Raw genomic sequence first — 16,980 nt, forward strand, 5'->3', positions numbered from 1 at the left:
CCTCTGCCGTCAGCTGATCGCACCTGAAGAGACTGAGCGTGCGCGGAGCCTAACGTAACGGGGCTTTCAGGGGAACGACAGCAGGTAACGCAGCTTTTAATGAGCGTGTAATGAAAGGAAACCTGTAGCTGTAATCATTAGTTCACCGACACCGTTTCTCTGTGCTGTGGACGCATTAGCTTAAAGGCTAAACTTAGTTCACGATAGCTGCTGTTTGGCTAGCTGAGTCACTGGAGATGGTCCTGACGATGGGAGACAGCGATGAGGAGGACGCAGTGGAAACTCCCGGGCTGCCCGTGGAGGTGAGTGCATTTTTCCTCCAATACAAACCCAGTGCACGTGAGCTACAGTAACAGTATCTAATGGCAGTCAGCCACTGCGCATGACCTACTGTACCTGTCGAATAGTGCGCTCTCAGGTGAGCCTAGCTCGGATCGATCTCTTCGCGCATGTTTAATCTAATCCAGCATTTCTGTCTCAATCCGCAGGTCGTAGTTTACATCCTGAGTTTTCTCCACGCTTCAGACAGGAAGGAAGCGTCGCTGGTCTGCCGTAGCTGGTACAGTGCCAGCCAGGACCCCCGCTTTCAGGTCATTCCCCCCAGACCACAACAGAGACGATGAATTGAAAAGTGGCTGCACATTTTAACTTTGTTTTTTCAAATTGCAGAGGAACATCACCTTCCGCTTCCCGGCTTCGGCCTCGTCCCTGGAGCTCATCAGGGGTCTGGGCCGAAAGCCCCGCTGCAGCCTGATAATCAGCCAGCTCGACGGCTTCAGCATCTCCAGGTCGCTGCTGCTGGAGGTGCAGTACTCAGACGAGTTAAACAGCTCCTGTCTGACACATGTTAGGGGTCCAGGTGGTTTTTTGTTGTTGTGTTTAATATAAAATGTCTCAGCATCCATTGCTGCTTCTGTGAAACTCTATTCCTGACGTCATGTGATGACAAACCCACAAAGAAGCAATCATAGCTTCCTGGTAGGCTCACATAGTTCACACACCTCGGGCAATGGAAACTTTTTCTTTTTTTTTTACAGTGGATTTGTCTGGACTCTAGTTATCTTAGAAAACACTAGCATTGTTTTAACATTTATATATGTCACAGCCTTTTTATTTTAATTTCCTGTCACAAGGATAAACATGTGACACGCCATAAATAAACGCCACGGTCCAAAGTTCAGAGCAGCTGTGGTCATTACTTAATAATTCATGCTTATCACAATCATGTGCATCTGTGTGTGTGAACGCTGGATTATCACGCGAAGATGAGATAAGGACCAAGTTTAGTCCACCTGTGTTGGTGTCAGAGCAGCGTGTGGATTTTAAGCTTCAGGTGATAATAAAAATCATTTTTATGGCAGATGTTATAATTGTTCTTGTTAATTCACATAAAAGTCTCATTTAGATTAAAATGCTTTTTGCCAAGACTGACGTGGCCAACAGGGCAGCAGTGAGCCCACTCTCCTGTTTCCCACTGACTGAAATAGCAGCTGCAGCACCTTTGCTAACCTTCCTGTTTTGTGTTGCCTCCTCCTCAGGTGGGCCTTTGCCTGGGCCCTAAGCTGGAGAGCCTGGCCCTGCCTGGAAGCAGTATAACAGAGGCTTCCCTGCTGGCCCTGCTGCCTCGGCTTTCCTCCCTCCGCAGGTTGGACCTCAGAGGTCTGGACAGCCTCTTCATGTCTGGAGCGTTCCTCTCCAGGGAGGAGCACAGGCAGCAGGTGGGTGGAGACGGGCAATAAGAAATCTGAACAATAAATTTTTTTATGGTGTCATAAAAATGAGCAATCATAATCTGCTTCCAGGTGCGGTCTGCACTGTGCGGTCTGGAAGAGCTGGACCTTTCTGACCTGCGCTACCTGTCTGACCTCACCTTCAACCGGCTGACCGGATGCACGCCGCGTCTCCGTCGGCTCTCGCTGGCTGGCTGCCATATTGCTTTTGAGTTTGACCCGTATCGAGGGTGCCCGGTGGGGGCCGTCGAGGACTCCTCAGCTCTGCTGTCGCTTAGGAACTTGAGGAGGTTGTTGATGGAGCAGAAATCCACCCTCGTAGCTCTGGACCTCAGCAGAACATCCATCACCCCTGAGTCGCTGCGCACCGTTGCACAGGTCGGATGTCGGCACAAGTTTCAGCGTCACTAAGAATCCATCCACTGAGAGCTGTCGCTCTGTGTTGCAGGTTCAGGGTTTGTTTTTAGAGGAGCTGATCCTGCACGGCTGTAAGGAGCTGACCAACTACTCAGTGGAAGTTCTGGTGACGCACCAGCCGAGCCTCCTCAAACTGGACATCAGCGGCTGCACGGAGCTGACCAGCAGGTCTGTGGAGGCCATAGCGCGAGGTCTGAAGTCACTGACGCACCTCTCGCTGTCGCAGGACTGGAGGATCACAGAAAAAGGTCCCCCCCCCCCCCGTGCACGTTCTTGTGTATTTAACTAAAACTGTCACCCAGTGTGATCATTTTTATATTTGATATTCTCTTTGGAGTGACCGTAATCACGATGATGGAACAAACTAAAAGCAGCAGCTTTAAGGGGAAACAAACGAAATAATCAGCATTTTCCTATTTGAATAGAACTGCAAGTTTATTATGTTCGGCTCTTAGTTTCACGCTCGCAGCTCGTCACGCCGCCTCTGTGATTAACATCGTGTTACCCACAGGCCTGTCGGACCTGCTGTTGCTGCCCTCCCTGCGCTCTCTGGACCTGTCCGAGTGTCTGCACATCAACGGCACAGAGATGGTGAAAGGCTTAAAGGGATCCGATGCTGCCAGACGACAGCTAGAGACGCTCAACCTCAGGAGCTGCACCTACATCAGGGTCGGTCATTGTCCGCGTCGCTTCATTCGCTTTAAAACAGAAAAATCGTAGCTTCCTGCCTTTCTTTTAGGATCCTGCAGTTTTCTTTCTCGCCCGGCTGCTCGGGGACACTCTCTGCGAGCTCGACCTGACTTCCTGCAGTAATGTGACGGACCTGTCTGTGTGCGCCGTCGCCACCTACCTGCAGAAGCTGGTGGTGCTGCGGCTCGGCTGGTGTAAAGAAGTGACAGACTGGGGTCTGCTGGGAATGGTGCAAAGAGCCAAATGCGAGCCTGACGAGGAGACGGTGAGAATCACAGCTTTGTGTCGATGTTCTGCTCTGAGCACGTGTGCTTGTTATAATAATTCGCTCTAACAGGGAGACAAGGGGCCCAGGTTCACCCGCACTTTTGGCAACATGGGCTTCTTCAAGCCTCCTCGCTTGCCTTTCGAGGAGCGACCCAAGCTGGTGACTCCGAATGACCTGGAGCAGTTCAGACAGCAGGCTGGAGCTTCTCTTCTAGCTCTCAGCAGGCTGCAGGAACTGGACCTCTCTGCCTGCTCCAAACTGACGGACAGCAGCATCACTCAGGTAGGAGGAGGACGGGCAGCGGGAGGTTTCAGTTTGCAATGCAAAATATTTGAAAAGTTCTCGTCTCTCAGGTGATGCGTTTCCCAGATCTGCACCATCTGTCTCTCTCCATGCTGCCGGAGATCACAGACGACAGCTTTGTGTCGACGGCGCGTCACTGCCGCAGCCTCACTAGTCTCGTGCTCAGCCACTGCCCAGGCATCAGCGACCGCGGCGTGGCGCAGGCGGCGCCCTACCTCCCCAGACTGCAACATCTCTACCTCTCCTGCTGTAACAACATCACCGACAGGTGATTAGCACACACGCCTCGCAAGTAGCTGCAGCTCATCGGAAAGTCATCAAATTCTTACGCTGTTTGCTCTCCAAACCCCGCAGATCCCTGCTCCTCCTGGTGCAGCACTGCAAACGTCTGAGGACGCTCGACATCTCCAGGTGCAACAACATCTCCGTAGCAGCGGTGGACTTCCTCCAGACACAGCTGCCCTTCCTGGAGAATCTCCACTACAAATTCAAAGGTGGGGCTGATCTTAGCCTAAGCCTCTGACGGGCTGAGTGAACATCCTGAGAGGCTGCTGGGACGTGAAGAAGAAAACCTGCTGACCGTAGTCTGCTCTCAGCCTGCACATGTCAATATTTTGTGCAAGAGAGGAAAAAATACTTTAAAAGTTTACAGCAGGACCTCATTATGTCATCTCTTGAGTAAATGTCTGCTCCTTTGTGTGGAGTAGGAATCACCAGTTTGGACTAAATGTTATTTTTAAAGATTTCAAAGCACCACAGGAGGAAGAAAGTCGTCAGTATTTCATGTATTTACTGTTCGGAAAACTTGATCTTTATATTTAAATTCTTTGAGGTGCTTTTAAATGAAATACTGCTGTCACAGACGTAGAACATGTTGATTATAGAGATTGTTGTAGACCGATGCCAGCGACGCTCCATGTTGTTAAAAGCAGGATGTAGGACGGGACACTTTGATGCTGTGGAGTGAAAACGTTTCCCCAACTTCTTCTTTTAGATTAAAACAAAGTAAATCAGGGTTTTAATCACTAATTGCTTTTCAAAAAAGTTGATTTTAAATATGATCGAGTGTCAGATGTTCTTGGAAAGGGAGCATCATGCCAAAACGAGCGAGTTTCATTTCCACTCCAGCCCACTGTGGACGCTGTTGTACTCATCATGGACCAAAGTGTGCAAAGGTGTCTTTGATAAATAAACCAAAGTTTGTTTTTTTGCTGTATAAATCAAATGTTTTTATTCATGTGAATTAAATCAAAGCACATGATTCAACGTGGACAGAGGTCAGTGTGTCAGTGTGGAGCAGCTGTGCTGAAATCAACCCCCTTACAGAAAAGACTGAAAATGAAAGCTGTCAGTTCCCCGGTAGCCCCTCCAGGTGGCGCCACTGAGCGCCATGGACAAAAAGCATCAGTTTTAAAGTTACAATGAAATTTGATCCAAAAAGCCAAAAGTCATCCACTGCATGTACCGTGTGATTGTGACAGAGGGACATGTGCCTGTTTGCAACAACGATTAAAAATCATTTAATGCATCTCTGCTGCAGAGCTGCTGAGGTCCATATGAAGACGAGTGGCTGCAGGTGCATGAAGCTGCGTCCTGTGTAACACTGAACACCTGCTGTGTGTGTTTGATGTGCTGCAGAATAAATGACGTACCGTGTTGTAGTTAATGCCCTCTTTAAAAAAGCCTTTCCACGCGAGTCTTCCTCACACACATTTAGAGAATTCAAAAATATAAAATGATTGTAAAACAAGTGTAAAGTACCATTACTTGAGTGGTTATATTAAAAAGTATTGAATTACATTTTGCTCAGTACCTGTGTGAAGCTTTCAGTGCAGACGTGCGTCACTCGTTTCACTTGGATGTTTAAAATAAGAAAACTCAAGCGTCAAAGTTATAAATCTGTGATTACGATGACGAGCGCGTGCACATAGCTCCGCCCACACAAACGTCTCGTTTCACACACACATATTTACACAGTCACGCGCTCATTGTTCCGTCTGGCTGAAGTCGTAGCAGAAGTTGAAGTTGCTCGGAGGTTTGGGAACGACCGGAGCGTTGTCGGGTATGGGAACGTTCTCCAGATCTAGGAGGCGGAGCTTAATCTCCATAGACAGGAGGATCTCCAGCTCACTCCGCATCGATTCGCTGCTCATCTCCCGGCCGAGGAGCACGCTCAGTCCGTCCGTCCACAGGCAGAACTGAAGACGTAGTGGAAGCTGGTTAGATTTAGTTTCTGTATCTCACAAACAAACTGAAGGAGGTGACGGAGCGGCGTTTAGACTCACGTCGGTTCTGGACGGGGCGATGAAGTTCAGGCTGTACTCCTCTACGTCGTACGTGATGCTGAACGCCAGGTCGAGGACCTCCTACAGAGAAAGCTCAGTGAGACAGCGTCCACGCTTATTATCAATCATTACCAGTAACAAGAATTATTGTTAAACAGAAAGAAGCTCGAGAGCAGCAGAGACGTCCCAGTGTGCTTGGTGAGGACTTCACGCTGGAGAGACCACACCTCTCACCTGGCCTGGGAACGCCTCAGCGTGACCCCAGATACCCTGAGTGAGCCCATCGATGGACAAGTCATGTTTAGTTTCTCTCCATATTTCTCCCTTGACTGTCCACACCACCTACAGCGGGAGGTGGTCACCGTGGTACTGAGAAGGTGAAACAGCTGACCTTATTCTGTTTGCCTTTGTTCTCCTTCATGTGAGGACAGTCTTTACCCGTCAGCAAGCCTTTGATATCTGCGACTGGAACTGAAGAGGAAGCATCAAAACACACATGTGGTTGATATACTTCAGACAAAAATAATGTCAATAAAAACTATCTGTCGGAGTCACATTAGCTCCTTCTTCTGCGGTAGCTGCAGGTGGCCCCGCCCCTCCCTGAGGATTCTTCCTGTTAAAAAGATGTTTTTCCTTCCCACTGTCACCAAAAAAAGACTGTTGGGTTTTTCTCTGTATTACTGTAGGGTCTACCTTACAATATAAAGCGCCTTGAGGCGACTGTTGCTGTGCAAATAAAACTGCTCAACACACCTGCACTGTTCTGCACTTTGTATCAGGGTTTGTTGGGCACTGATGCTTGATGATTATTAAGATTAATCAATGAGCATAATAAACTGGAATTCCACACATGACAATTTCTCACAATTTAATTTTAATGGATAAACCTGAGCATGAATATGGTTCGAGCCATTTGGTGTAGAAAAACTGAACTCACTCTTCTCCTGCAGTGTTTCTATTGGTGGATTCTCCGTGTCTTCCTCCACATCACCGTAGTGAAGCATTTTGTGATTGGGCGACAAGCGACAGTACCACAGTTTATCTGAAGAGACAAAGACGCGGGTTAGCCTGACACGCTCAGTCTGCCGTTTGCTGCACGCGAGCCTGTGAGCGCTCTCACCCTGTCTGCGGCGGCTGCTGATCTTCCTGAACATCGTGCCCTGACACAGCCTGTTGAGTCTCTGCTGCCGGATCAACTCGAGCAGCTCCGGCTTCAGCCGCTCTTTGAGTTCACTGGAAAGAAAAGCAGCAAAGAGCTATAAAATTATTTTGAAAACGTCACAAGCAGTTTTCTCGTTGTTCTAAGACATAAATCGTCACTATTGCCCAGATGACATTTATTCAAATTAGGGCTGCCACGATTAGTCGACTAGTCACGATTACGTCGACTATCAAAATCGTCGACGACTAATTTAATAGTCGACGTGTCGTTTGAAGCTTTGTAAGATCCCAAAAGACGCAGGAATAAGTAGTAGGATTTAAGAGTGTAATAACGGACTGAAACAGAAGATGGCAGCACTGCATGTACAAGGATGCCAGCTGCCGTTAAACCCCGAAGAAGAAGAAGCTGTCCCAGAATTCATAGCGCAGCCCAGCTCAGTTTCCAACAATGGCGGCAGCTAGTTAGTTTTAATATTATTCTTATTATTCTTTCTGGGTCACAAAATAAACGTTTAACATATTTTCAGGCGAGAATGTAGCTGTGTAAACCTCAAATATCTGCTCAGTTTATCAAGACACCACATATTTTCAAAAGCGCTCCGACGTTTTCGGAGACGTCTGTTAGCCACTAGCTCGATAGCTAGCCGGGGGCTAGGCTAACTAGAGCCGTGAGAACACCGGACTCCCGCTAATCGTTTTCAAACCCACCGCCGTCTTTCTCTACTCAGGTTAAACATGATATATAAGTCACTTAGATAACTTAAAAATGTTATTGTTTGGCTTTTTTTAGTATTTTATTTGTTCCTGAGTGTAGATCATTGGTTAAATGATCACCAAGCAATATTTGTTTGTGCAGACCTGCCATAACTGTGGGGGACTAATCCAACCGGAATAGTATTGGTGGGGGGAGTTTGTTCTTCCGGTGCGGTCTGTGTTTTTTGTCGTGTGCTGGAGTACGCATTAAAGTTTCACAGCGGACTAACATTGAGAGTGATTATTGGCTCGTCGCATCACACGAGAGTGCTACATGGTGTCAGAAGACGGTACGGACGTCACGCCAGCGCGTATGTTTATATCCCTTTCGGGGTACCGCACTGCTTTGTGCGCTGTGTTGGATTAGCCGCTAAAGAAAAAAGAAAGGGAAAAGTCGTCGCCCCATCATGGCGGACGGATTTCGCAGACCTGACCCTCTGGTTTTTGATGAGAACATTGCCGAGAATTGGCGTGTTTTTGAACGGGAATATGATATTTTCATCGCCGCTGCTCACTCTGACAAACCGGCAAAGACTAGGGCTTACATTCTCCTAAATATTGCTGGACCAGACGCCATTGAACGAGAACGCTCATTCGTTTATGCTCCTGCCGTTCGCGCAGCTGGTGCAGATGGAGAGATACTCACTGCTGCCGAGTCCAGAGAGGATCCAGAATGTTTGAAGGCAAAATTTCGAGAAATCTGCAATCCTCAACACAACAGGACGATGGAAAGATATAGATTCCACACCAGAAATCAGAAGCCAGGTGAGACACTTGAATCATTCATCAGTGATTTAAAGATCAAGGCTAAATGTTGTCACTTTGGGGACCTCACTGACGAGATGCTCAGTGATCGTATCGTCTGTGGCGTCATTAGCGACACGTTGAGAAAGGCTCTGCTAAGAGACAGCGAGCTGACACTTGCTAAAGCTATCTCGGTGTGTCGAATACACGAAATGACTGAAAAAAACAGCAAGACACTAGCAACACAAGCTACCAGTGTCGACGCAGTAAAGCCCATTCTGAACAGCAAGCACAAGCCTAAGCCCCTTTCATTCCCACAGACTGTCACCAAATGCTCCAATTGTGGAGGCAGCCATGCGGCCAAGCGAGACAAGTGTCCAGCATTTGGACAACAGTGTCACAACTGTAAAAAACTGAATCACTACAAAAGTTGCTGCAAGTCTAAACCACGCAGCCATCACAGAGCCCACCCTAACAGACAGACTGCAAGGCGGCTTGTGAACGAATTAACAGTGAGTGAGCCACCACTTCAGGATGAAACGTTTTACGTGGATGGTGTAGAGCTTGACAGACAGATTGACTGCATCCACGCTAAAGCTAATAAAAAAGATGAGGGATTTGTCACAATAAACATAAATGGCGTGCCCACTGAGATGAAAGTAGATACAGGAGCAAAATGCAATGTCATGTCACTCAAGACTTTCGAAACAGTGAATGGCGGAAGACAGACTGTCAAACAAGAGAATCCTGTGAGCCTTGTTGCCTATGGAGGCACGAGAATTCAGACCACTGGAACTGTTACACTCCCTTGTTGCTTAAAGAAGCAGTGTCACACGTTGCCTTTCTTTGTGGTGGATAGAGAAGTGCAACCGCTGCTAGGATTTCGAGCATGCATGGAAATGGGCATTGTGAAAATGAGCCCTGAGGTCCACCAGATCAGCACAGAAAGCAGCACAGATTTCAGCTCCCACATATTCACACAATACCATGACCTGTTCAGTGATGAACTGGGGGAACTTCCAGTCACATACTCAATGATGCTAGACCCTGATGTACAGCCTGTGGTCCGTCCAGCTCACCGCATCCCCGTCGCGATGCAAGAAAGAGTCAAAGCTGAACTTGAACGCATGCAACGCATCGGCGTTATAACACCAGTCACCGAGCCTACTGACTGGGTGTCCTCAATGGTGGCAGCACACAAGAAAGACAAGCATGAGATCAGACTGTGCATAAATCCAAAAGACCTCAACACAGCACTGAAAAGACCCCATCACCCAATGCGCAGCGTTGAGGAAGTGGCAGCACAGATGTCAGGAGCGACAGTGTTCTCAGTGCTAGATGCAAAAAACTCCTTCTGGCAAATACGGCTCGACGAGAAATCCTCAATGCTGACCACATTCAGCACCCCATTTGGGCGATACAGGTTTCTGCGGATGCCCTTTGGTATCAACTCAGCCAGTGAGGTGTTCCAGCGCTCCATGGAACAGCTGTTTGCCGGTTACCCGTGCTCTGTCATCGTGGATGACATCATCATCGGAGGACACGGAGTGGCCGAACATGATGCCAACCTGAAGAAAGTGCTGACACGTGCTCGAGAGATCAAACTCAGGCTAAACCCTGACAAGTACAAATTTCGCCTAGATCAAGTGTCATATGTGGGCCACATCTTCACAAGAGACGGTCTAAAAGCAGACCCCTCCAAAACCACAGCAATAGGAGCAATGCCGGTGCCCACGGATGTCACGTCGCTACAGCGCTTCCTCGGTATGGTTAATTACCTTGGGAAATACATACCAAACCTTAGCGAGATTGCAGCACCCCTAAGGAAATTAACCCACAAGGAGACTGTGTGGTGCTGGTTCCCACAGCACCAGGAGGCTTTCGACCACCTCAAATCATGCCTCTCCAGCCCGCCAGTATTGGCGTATTACAATGTCAAGGAGCCAGTCACACTGACATGTGATGCATCATGCTATGGGCTGGGTGCCGCGTGTTTGCAAAATGGCAGACCAGTAGCCTTCGCCTCGCGTGCTCTCACTGACACAGAGACGCGATATGCTCAAATATAGAAGGAGCTCCTCGCCGTGGTGTTTGCCTGCACGAAGTTCAAAGATTATGTCTATGGCAAAGCAACAATCATTGAAACCGACCACCAGCCCCTGGTGACCATAATGAAAAAGCCAATCCATGCCGCCGGCTCCAGAGGATGTTACTGCGACTACAGAGTTACGACATCAGTCTGGTCTACAAAAAGGGGAAATACATGTATCTAGCCGACACCCTTTCAAGAGCCCCGCTCGCCCCGCTGTCACGCTGCCCGGTTGAACACACTGATTATGAAGTGATGACAGTGAGCTACATCTCCACTGCTCACCTGGAGGAGCTAAGACAGCACACAGCACAAGATGATGTGCTACAAGCGCTCAGCACGGTCATTCAGCGAGGATGGCCCAGCAGAGAGAGCCAAGTACAGCCCGCTCTAGCTCCGTTTTTTCCATATAGAGATGAGCTCAGCATGGAGGATGGGATCATCATGAAAAGCCACAAAACTGTCATTCCCCAGTCCCTGCACAAAGAGTACATCAACATCGTACACAAAGGCCATCCAGGTACCGAAGCAACCAAGCGCAGAGCTAGGAGTGTCATTTTTTGGCCAGCAATGTCAAAAGACATTGCAGAAGAGCTGCTCTCTTGCACTGTGTGTAACAGCACTAAGACACATCAGCAGAGAGAACCGCTACAACTGCACCCTGTTCCAGACCTCCCATGGTCAACGGTGGCTGCTGACATTTTTACCTGGCATGGAAAACAATACCAGGTCCTTGTAGATTCCTATTCAGGATGGATTGAGATTGACCTTCTCCGTGACTTGACCACAGCAGCGGTCATCTCCAAGCTAAAGAGACATTTTTCAGTTCATGGCACACCGCACACGCTCCTCACTGACAATGGCAGACAATACACTAGTCAACAGTTTATTGATTTCGCAAAACAGTGGGACTTCACCCATTCAACCAGCAGCCCAGACTTTCCACAGTCAAACGGTCTTGCTGAGAGAGCGCAGCGCAAAACAGCTCATGGAAAAATCTCACCGAGATGGAACCGACGTGTTTCTTGATCTCCTAAACCTTAGAAACATTCCCCGTGACACACAACTAGGCTCCCCTGCTGAACGCCTCATGTCTCGTCAGACACGCGCGGGCATTCCTGTGTGCAGCAAGCTGTTGGCACCCATTGCAAAAGACACAGGACAGATCTGTGACCGACTTCGTGACAAAAGACTCAAACTGAAGCGTCACTATGATAAGTCCAGTCGCACGCTACAGCCGTTGCAAGAAGGACAAGTGGTCCGCGTGCAGACAGAGAAAGGCTACGACAAGCTGGGAATTGTGGAAAGGAAGAGCAAGGAGCCACGATCCTACATCATTCAGGTCGATGGAAGAACCTACAGGAGGAATCGCCGCCACATCCTCCCAGTGGCAGAACCGCCGCCGCCACCACTCCATGACTATGACCCTGAGTGCCAGGACACTAACCATTCTACAATGGACAGTTCCACACTCACACCGCAATCACACACACGCTCAAACGAAGATTCACAAAACACATCCCCTCCTCAGCCCCAACCTGCTGTGCAGATGCCCGGCCAGAACACTGTGAACCAGACACCATACACTACACGTGCAGGTCGCATCTGCAGACCCAACCCAAGATACATGTAAATGGAAAACACTAGGAAGCCTTAGGTGTAATCAGTTTGTTGTCAGTATGTTGAAATATGATGCTTGCTGGCTATTTGCATTTTTCATAATTGCTGTTATGTTAAGGTGTGGGGTTACTCCGAGCAAAAAACATTGTTAAGTTAAAGTTATGTTAAGAAGCGCTGTTTAGAAACTTGTGAGTGAATTAGTTTTGTTAGGTGCTACAAGCTAAATGGGGAAGATGTAGATCATTGGTTAAATGATCACCAAGCAATATTTGTTTGTGCAGACCTGCCATAACTGTGGGGGACTAATCCAACCGGAATAGTATTGGTGGGGGGAGTTTGTTCTTCCGGTGCGGTCTGTGTTTTTTGTCGTGTGCTGGAGTACGCATTAAAGTTTCACAGCGGACTAACATCGAGAGTGATTATTGGCTCGTCGCATCACACGAGAGTGCTACACTGAGTAAATCGGTTTGGCTGAGATTAAAGTTATAGTTTTTACACAGCTGAATAAACGTCAAGCAGACAGCTGATTATCAGAAGTGTGAGATGCTCGAGAATTTACTCCGGTGTCCTGTTATATTTTAGATAGCAAGGAGTTTATTAAACTTCACCGAAACAATCTGCAAATTTCATTAAAATTTAATAAACTATCATCTTGTCTTTATTTTTAGTTAGCACATACCTTAAACACTTAAAGCTGTAAGCTAATGGTAGTTATATAAGAGCAGATGCTGCTGGTGCAATAAGCTGTAGTTTTACATCCAATGGATGATGATCTGATTAGTCGACTAATCGCAAAATTAATCGGTGACTAGTCGACTATCAAAATAATCGTTTGTGGCAGCCCTAATTCAAATCCAATCAAAAATCAAGCAGCAGAACTCTGTTACACTGAGTGTTTAGTGACAAACAGCTACATAACAAACACCAGTATGACCTGCTGGTTGTTCCATAGGGGTGGAAACTATTTGGAGTCAGTAGAACAGCTGATCGGACAGTTTAACAAACCACAAACTCCATTTTTATTGAATCGTTTCCAGAATGTGGGGTCAACACAGGGGACGCTCAGCCGAACTGTGTGTGGATCACAAACACACTGAACCTGAGCTTGTTTATTTCAAGCTTGTGTTACAAATCTGATCTTTGCATGACTGAATCAGTACGGACGGCGGGAACTGCAGACCTCGACATTTCTCTGACATGCAGAAAGTAAATGACTTCAACTGTAAAAGGCAAGAAGTCAATCTGGGAAGCAGTGGGCGATCATCTGATGCGATGAATGCTGGTAGCTTTTAAACAACCTATCCATTTATCACACCGCGGTGGGCCTCGGGTCGCCTGCAGTCCAGAGAAGAAAATGCACAGATGGATTTACCATGTGTGCCTACTCGACATGACTGTACAACACACTCATCTATAACCAGTAGACCTGGCTCCTGCCTACACATAGACAAACATCTGCGTATACAGACTATAGGACAGTTGGTGCACACAGACCGGTACGCAGCATGTAAACCTGCTGATGCTCACAGCACAGGTGGAGCCAGAGTCTCTTCCTGGTGCAGTCGTTCCGTCTGCCGCAGTTTGAGGATCTCGCTGTAGTTGAGAGCGTTAACTTTGTTCTTGAAGAGCTCCAAGGAGGTCGGCTTACTCGACAGAGTCCTGGTGATCTGCTCCCTCACCACCTGCATCACCTGAGGACAGATATGGGAGCACAGACGGGTTACATGCTGTTGGTGTGATTGGTGTTTCACAGCTTGGCTTTGACATAACCAGGGCATGTCAGCCTGCCTATTTAACACGTTTGTGCACAATGGTTGAACATTATTCCTTCATGTGGGCAAAAGAAGACTCAGAGCCGCTCAGTCATCAGTGGATATCCTCTCCACGCACGCGCTCACATGATGGCCTTGCGTGCATTTGTCAAACGGTGCCATCATAACTTCCTTGACCTTAATGTGACTAAGACTAAAGAGTTAATCACTGGTTACAGGAAAGATGGCGGTAAACCGAAGGCCAGAATCATACACAGACTCCAAATTGTGGATACTTGTAAATATTTGGGAACGCTCGACTCGCAGCTTAAATCTGATATAAACACGAGAAACTGCGGTTAAACGAGGACAACAAAGAATTTATTTTTGCAGAAGCTGAATGTTTTCAGTGTTTCTAAGAATATTTGATAGAATCGCTGTTATTGCAACACGTTCTTTATGAGCTGCTTTAATGAGCAGGATGTGAGTAACAGGGACAGCGTGAGCAGTATTCCCGAGCTCGAGTCTCGCGCACCCTCGACACAAAAACTGCTCCTCAAATTCTTTCACGTTCTTCTATTAAGCTGCTGGATGTTAAAGGTAAAGAATAGTTTGTTCTTGTCCCGTCTCTTATTGTCCACAGCTCACCTGTCGGTCCGTGGGGGGCTCAGGGGGTTGAGGTTAGGATCAAACCCCCTCGAGCTCTCGGTTCGTTCATGCATCAGGAGTTAGTGAGGGTGGTCTCCACCCAGCAGCTGCTTTAATGGTCTGTATTGAAACATACTGGAGGCGTCAACACTGGTAAGGTCGTCGTCTTTGTGCGGGAAACGGTTCGTGCTGCTCGATGACAGACTGACTGGTTTCTATCGTTACCTGTAAAGTGTTTCTTTAGTTCAATTTTTACTTTATTTTTGTTTTTATTGAGATGGTGGTCAAACTGAATCGCCCAGCGTTTTCTGAAGCTCCGTGCTTCAGTGTGTTTCTACAGTGACGCTCACACAGACGGGAGGTGACCCTCAGCGCAGTGACATACGTGTTAAATCTATGGTTGCCTCAGTCGTAAAAAGTGGAAAATCTATATAAAAATCAATAGTGTGAAAAGACCGAGCCAACTCTGCGCTGCTGCTGCTGCTGCTGCCCCCTCACCCACACATATACACAGCTGACCTAGATCATTCCTGTTCACGCCCAATTTGATTGACTGCAAACAATCAGCGTCTAAAGTGAGAAGCCTCGACTCATTCTCAGAGCAATCGCTCGGTCTCACAAACGTCCTCGAAGAATGTGAAGCGTGACCAAAGTGTTCATGACTGCAGACAACAGCGAAGCCGTTTTTGTCCCGCAGCAGTGGAAACGCTGTGAAATCCAGACTGAACACGAAACAAGCGTCTACAGTTTCACAGCGCGGCTCCCTGCTCACGTCCTCAGAGCCAAAATAAACTCATCGTCCAGCAGCAATCACATGACACTGTCTGCGCTCCCACCACTGTACAACTGTTTACCACTCATCTGTACACATCTGTACTCATTTGCACCTTCTATTCTGCCCTTATCTGGATGTAATCTGCTCCTATTGCACTTCTGATTAGATACAAACTGCATTTCACAGCCGTGTATTTATACATGTGTAACAACAATAAATCTAATCGACACATTGTAACGATTTATTAACAGCTTCTATTGTCACACATTAAAAACAAACGAAAAACCTTTTAGCCTTTGATGTATGAATCACTTTTAAACTTAATATTGGCCTCTGTGTGCACCAGTTAGTTAAAAACTATCTTACCTCCATTCTTCCTCCTCAACAGACGATTATTTTAAAACCACGGCTTCAATTTTGACCCTCGGTCAGTCGCAGAAACGCGACGGGGAGTCAAAGTGAGATGGAGAGATCACCTATGACAGCAGAGGCCTTTGAGTGTTTGGTAAACAGACACACTGCTGCTCACATGCACACGCCCAGCCGGGTCCGGCCCCTCTGTCGTTTAGCTCAGCGGGCCAATAGGAGCAACGGCAGCTGCCTCTGTTTGGCAGCGTGCTCACGGACGCTAAGTGTGCGTATGTGTGTTAGCGGAGGACGGCTGTTCAGATCATAACACAGCTACACAAATGTGTTTGTAAGTGGACCGAGGAGATTTCTTAATGTTGGAGGTGCACGTGCAACTAAAACCTAAATAAGCGATATCACATGCGCCGTCACGGCCTCGGCTTTTCTTCTTCTTTGCTTCTCCCTGTCGAACCTTTTCCTTCTCTCCCTCTCACATCGTTTCCAGTTTTACGTTCCCCTCTGTTGTCATTACTGCCGATGCCCTGGGCGCTTTGTTTTCCTCGTTTCCTTCTCCCTCCGTTTCTGCCGTTCGCCGCGGTTCTCTTTGTCCACCTAATGCTGCTTTGTCCTTGCCTCAAAGCACCCTGGGAGGTTGGACACGAGCAGGAACAAAAGACCAGTCTGCTGGTCTGGCACACAGGACACTGGCGTGCACCGGAGAGGTCAAAAGGTCACAGGGTTTTATGAGCACTGTCTGGATGAAGGATTGTTGAGATGAAAGATCAAAGATGAGAGCGCTCTGCTGACAGCTCGGCTTAAACCACAAAGCTAACTGTGCGTGTGGGGGCAGGTCAAAATACAAACTTAGACAGATGTACAATTTAAATTTAATTTAAAGCATTCTGCTTTTACATTTCAGTCTCTCTGTGCTTCATTTTTACTATATCAGCATTTTTATTTACTTGTGTCGCAGTTCATTAAGATGACTGAGTGGAAACACCCTGTGAGGTGTGATCAAAACAGTCCACCAATGGGCCTTAATGGATTCAAGGTCTCCCATTCAACCCATGCAAGGTCACCCACATGACCACAGGGATTAAAGTGCAGCTATTCCCAGATCATTCCCTGGAAGTCCAGTTCTGACCACCTGCACTCTGCAGCTTCTCCACTGACCTTAAATTACATTTTACTGTAATTTGTTCTGCTGCACACTGGCCTCAATCATCTCCAGCTATGACCACAATTTTCTGCAGCGATTCGAATACGAAACATCAACTGAGGGGCGATGAAGAAGTGTTGGCTTCCCGCCCTCTGAATTAGCATTTTTCCACAGCATGTCTTTATCCTGTTTTTCTTCTCTCACCAACCAATCACAGCAGATGGCCCCGCCCCTCCCTG

The 16,980-nt window shown here is 47.6% G+C and overlaps 2 protein-coding genes across 5 annotated transcripts in view; one reads left to right on the forward strand and one right to left on the reverse strand.

Annotated features, from left to right (window-relative positions):
- Positions 1-5,201, forward strand: fbxl9 (F-box and leucine rich repeat protein 9). Of its 2 annotated transcripts, XM_087842797.1 has the most exons (12): positions 1-84; positions 180-302; positions 489-590; positions 670-804; positions 1,539-1,718; positions 1,803-2,108; positions 2,179-2,395; positions 2,659-2,816; positions 2,887-3,102; positions 3,175-3,387; positions 3,459-3,676; positions 3,763-5,201. In XM_087842797.1, exons 2-12 carry the CDS (start codon positions 237-239, stop codon positions 3,929-3,931), a joined length of 1,980 nt encoding a protein of 659 aa, XP_087698923.1. In that variant the 5' UTR covers positions 1-84; positions 180-236; the 3' UTR covers positions 3,932-5,201. The 2 variants fall into 2 exon arrangements, with proteins under 2 accessions (XP_087698923.1, XP_087698922.1); XM_087842796.1 differs by having other exon boundaries at positions 19-302.
- elmo3 (engulfment and cell motility 3) overlaps positions 4,590-16,980 on the reverse strand; it is a 25,716-nt gene continuing 13,325 nt past the window's right edge. For 2 of the 3 annotated variants that reach the window (XM_087842795.1, XM_087842794.1), the window contains exons 16-21: positions 13,588-13,751; positions 6,814-6,926; positions 6,631-6,735; positions 6,085-6,164; positions 5,694-5,774; positions 4,590-5,606 (exon numbers count right to left, since the gene is read on the reverse strand). In XM_087842795.1, coding sequence (XP_087698921.1) covers positions 5,394-5,606; positions 5,694-5,774; positions 6,085-6,164; positions 6,631-6,735; positions 6,814-6,926; positions 13,588-13,751 — 756 coding nt within the window. In that variant the 3' untranslated portion in view covers positions 4,590-5,393. Of the gene's footprint in view, positions 5,607-5,693; positions 5,775-5,927; positions 6,165-6,630; positions 6,736-6,813; positions 6,927-13,587; positions 13,752-16,980 lie in introns of those variants that run through there. The other variant, XR_015719214.1, reaches the window with a different exon arrangement.

Source organism: Neolamprologus brichardi, chromosome 7 (assembly GCF_056152115.1).
Source record: "Neolamprologus brichardi isolate AB-2024 chromosome 7, ASM5615211v1, whole genome shotgun sequence".
NCBI lineage: Eukaryota > Metazoa > Chordata > Actinopteri > Cichliformes > Cichlidae > Neolamprologus > Neolamprologus brichardi.